The sequence below is a fragment of the Bactrocera tryoni genome, chromosome 5 (assembly GCF_016617805.1).
Source record: "Bactrocera tryoni isolate S06 chromosome 5, CSIRO_BtryS06_freeze2, whole genome shotgun sequence".
NCBI lineage: Eukaryota > Metazoa > Arthropoda > Insecta > Diptera > Tephritidae > Bactrocera > Bactrocera tryoni.
Window position 1 is genome coordinate 41,757,282 of NC_052503.1, and position 3,325 is coordinate 41,760,606.

Sequence of the window (3,325 nt, forward strand, 5' to 3'; positions counted from 1 at the left end):
CATACCATATATACTTACTAAGTTGGAAACGTATCCTCCTTCCAGAATATAATAGGAGCAATGACTATACAGTACACAAAACTATTATGAGTACAGTGGAGTTTCTTATAGTAAATACAAACTTATATAGTTTTCTTAAATATTGCTGAAGCTTTACAGTGGATCATTAATACCATGTACACCTTTATTACGGCGTAGAAAGAGCGCGCAGCCGACATATGTATGTATGTGCTTGTGCTGGTAATTTCCCTTGCCTACAATAAGTTTATGTACAAGTATGAACAACAAATATAACTCCTCTCACTCACACACGGAATATAACAAGCATGACTGTTAATATTTTGTTTTCGTAAGTATACTGATTCGTTTAAAGCACCAAAAAAAACTATATAAGAAGTGGATAGCCAACAGAAAGACATCAATCAGCTAACAACGCTTAAAAATCAAAAATCGTTCTTACTTACGAACTCAAAAAACAAAAAATAACAAAATGTACAAATTGGTAAGTTTATTTCTTCTTATAGCAGGATCACTTAGTAAGTAACATATTTCAACCATTTATTTCCACCTTCCAACAGTTTGTCCTTGCTGCTCTCGTCGCCGTTGCGGCCGCTGCCCCAAGCCACTTGTATGAGAGCCCAGTTGTGTACTCGGCTCCAGCAGCTGTTGCTTACCAAGAACCCGTCTTGGCTAAAGTTGGATCCGTTGTGAAGAGCATTCCCACCGCTGTCTCCCATCAAAGCCAGTCGATCGTGCACAGCTCAGCTCATGTCGTGGAGGATGTGGTGGCACCCGTTGTGAAGACCAGCTATGTCTCCGCTCCTGTCGTTAAGACCATCCACTCTGCCCCTCTGGTGCACACCTCATATGTCGCTGCCGCCCCCGTCGTTAACTCATATGCCGCTGCTCCAGTTGTGCACAGTTATGCTGCGCCATTGGCTTATGACACTCACTACTCATCTTGGTAAATGAACGATGAAGAAGAACTGAAATGGACAAAAGATTTTGTACACGAATTGATTTGATTTTGTGATATAACGAACTGTATAGAATAATTAGATAATAACGTTGTTGACTTTTATATCAGCGAATTGTTAATAAATTATTTTACTTAAAAAAAAAACTTTTAACAAGTAAGGAAGGGCTAAGTTTGGGTTCAATCGAACATTTTATACTCTTACAAATTGCAAGAATTAAAGCCGGGAAAATTCTTTAAAGTGTTAAACGTCAACCAGAGGTTCGGTATCGAAGTAATTTCATATATCCATATACTATATACTATATAACTCAGATACTGGCCGACATATTCGACATAGGGTTTCTTAAAAAAAACGAAAATCATTATATATTTGGTTATGTTAATCGGCCTACCAGATTACTTGTTAAGCCACGCATGTACCAGTTTGGTCCCTTGCGATACCAGATGGAGTTCACTTGCTAAGCCCCAGAGGAGTAGTCATAGTTATCGTTACACAGGGTTTCTCCGGAAAATAATATGACTGATTTTCTTTCGGTAGAGGGCGTTCTTAGCTAACGAAAGAGCGGTTGGTAAGTTTTTTTTTACCTTTCCTGAAAAGCCTAATGCAAGGGGATCCAAGCAGCATGCATCTCGGCTCTCAAGGCTATTCCGGAGAATTCCGTGACGCCTTCAATGCTTGGAAATTGCGCTGGCATTACTGCATTGACGCAGAAGGAGTATATTTTTTTTTAAAGAATTGTAAAGATTAAGTAATCAACTCAGTCCTATTATTTTCAGGACAAACCCTGTATGTAGTATATGGGAGTTTGGGTAGTGTCGACTCAATTATTTTTTTGAATTTTCCCTGCATGCAATCGCCCATCATATGGACTAAAGTCAGCCGAATGTTCGACAATCCTGATATTAATTATATTGGCTCTGAGGCAAGTTTTCGCCCAAATTTAAATATTTTAGGCACAAAGATTTAGTAATTCACGCTCTGTAATTTTCATTGAGATAACTCAAATATTGACCGATATTACCTGGAAGTTCGAAAATCTTTATATTTGGTATGTGGAGTCTAAACGAAGTATGGCCCGATTCAACCCATTTTCGGCCGTACCATTATTAAAGAAGTATTATCACTGAATTACTATTACATATTTCAAAAGTTGCACAATATATGTATTCGATCAAAAGTCAACTATATGTACTGGTATCCGAATATTCGGTGAATAGGGCTTGAATAGTGGCACGCACTAAATGCAAAGTTGTATCCCCTTTAAATAATTGTTTCCTGATTAGTGTACTGGAAAGTGAAAGAATCAAGTTTAATTTAAAATATTGTTATATAAGAAGTAGGCGTAGTTGTTGTCTAATTTTCGTCCATTTTCTTACTGTTACATGGAAAATAAATTAGTTTGGATAGATAGATTTGTTAACAAAATTACTCTTAGTACCCTACGATTAATAGATGCGACATTTTTGGAATAATAATGAAATTAATTCTCATATTGATCGATATTTGTATGTAGTATAAAGTCAACCGGAACTTCGAAAATATGTATGTTAGGTTACGGTGCAAAAGGTTGTATTAACCTAATTTTACTCAGTTTGAACACAAGGGCACGTTATCATCAGGACCGTATCTGAATTTCAATAGAGGATTTCACGGATTGATTCCTATTTTCGGTACAAAGCCAGCCCTAGGCTTGGGGTTCATATATTCGGTACATGAGAGCTTGAAAACTTCGAATGTTTCTACATTGGGATAACTTCAAAGACACTATTTGTACGATATATGTATGTATGTAGTCTAAAGTCAAAAGGCTGTATTAACCTGATTTTACTCAGTTTGAACACAAGGGCACCGCCCGATTGCGCCCATTTTCATAACGTGAAAATGTAATGTCTGGATAATGTTCCACACAAAATTGGATTAAAATTGATCAAGTTCCTGTTACGTAGGATTTTATCTAAAGATGAACACTGTAACGACCACTATATAAATTTGATACCGACTTCTATGAAATCTGTCTTTATGGTGAATTAGTGAATTATCACAATTTAAGTAGTTTCCAGCATAACCATTATATGGGGAGTGGGGAAGTTATCACCCGATTTTAACCGTTTTTACTGTGTGGAGATGAGTGTGAAAAGTGGTAGAAAAAAGACTTGTCCTGAGTCAATGTGGTTGTGAAATATATACATTAAATTTGTGAAAGCTGGACCATGCACATTTAAAATAATGCTTTTCACCACGGATGCCATTTACAGATCCACTTGCAGTTTTGCGCTCACGACTTTGACTGTATGGCATGCCGCCGTCTTCTAGAATTTAAACGTCGTCCACATCAGCTCCAATTC

At 37.1% G+C, this 3,325-nt stretch overlaps 1 protein-coding gene across 1 annotated transcript; it reads left to right on the plus strand.

Moving 5' to 3' along the window:
- The first annotated feature begins 469 nt into the window (after positions 1–469).
- LOC120778460 (pupal cuticle protein G1A-like) lies at positions 470–968 on the plus strand. Its single transcript, XM_040110260.1, has 2 exons — positions 470–502; positions 579–968. The coding sequence occupies exons 1-2, from the start codon at positions 491–493 to the stop codon at positions 966–968; spliced, it is 402 nt and encodes a 133-aa protein (XP_039966194.1). The 5' UTR covers positions 470–490.
- Positions 969–3,325: the final 2,357 nt, after the last annotated feature.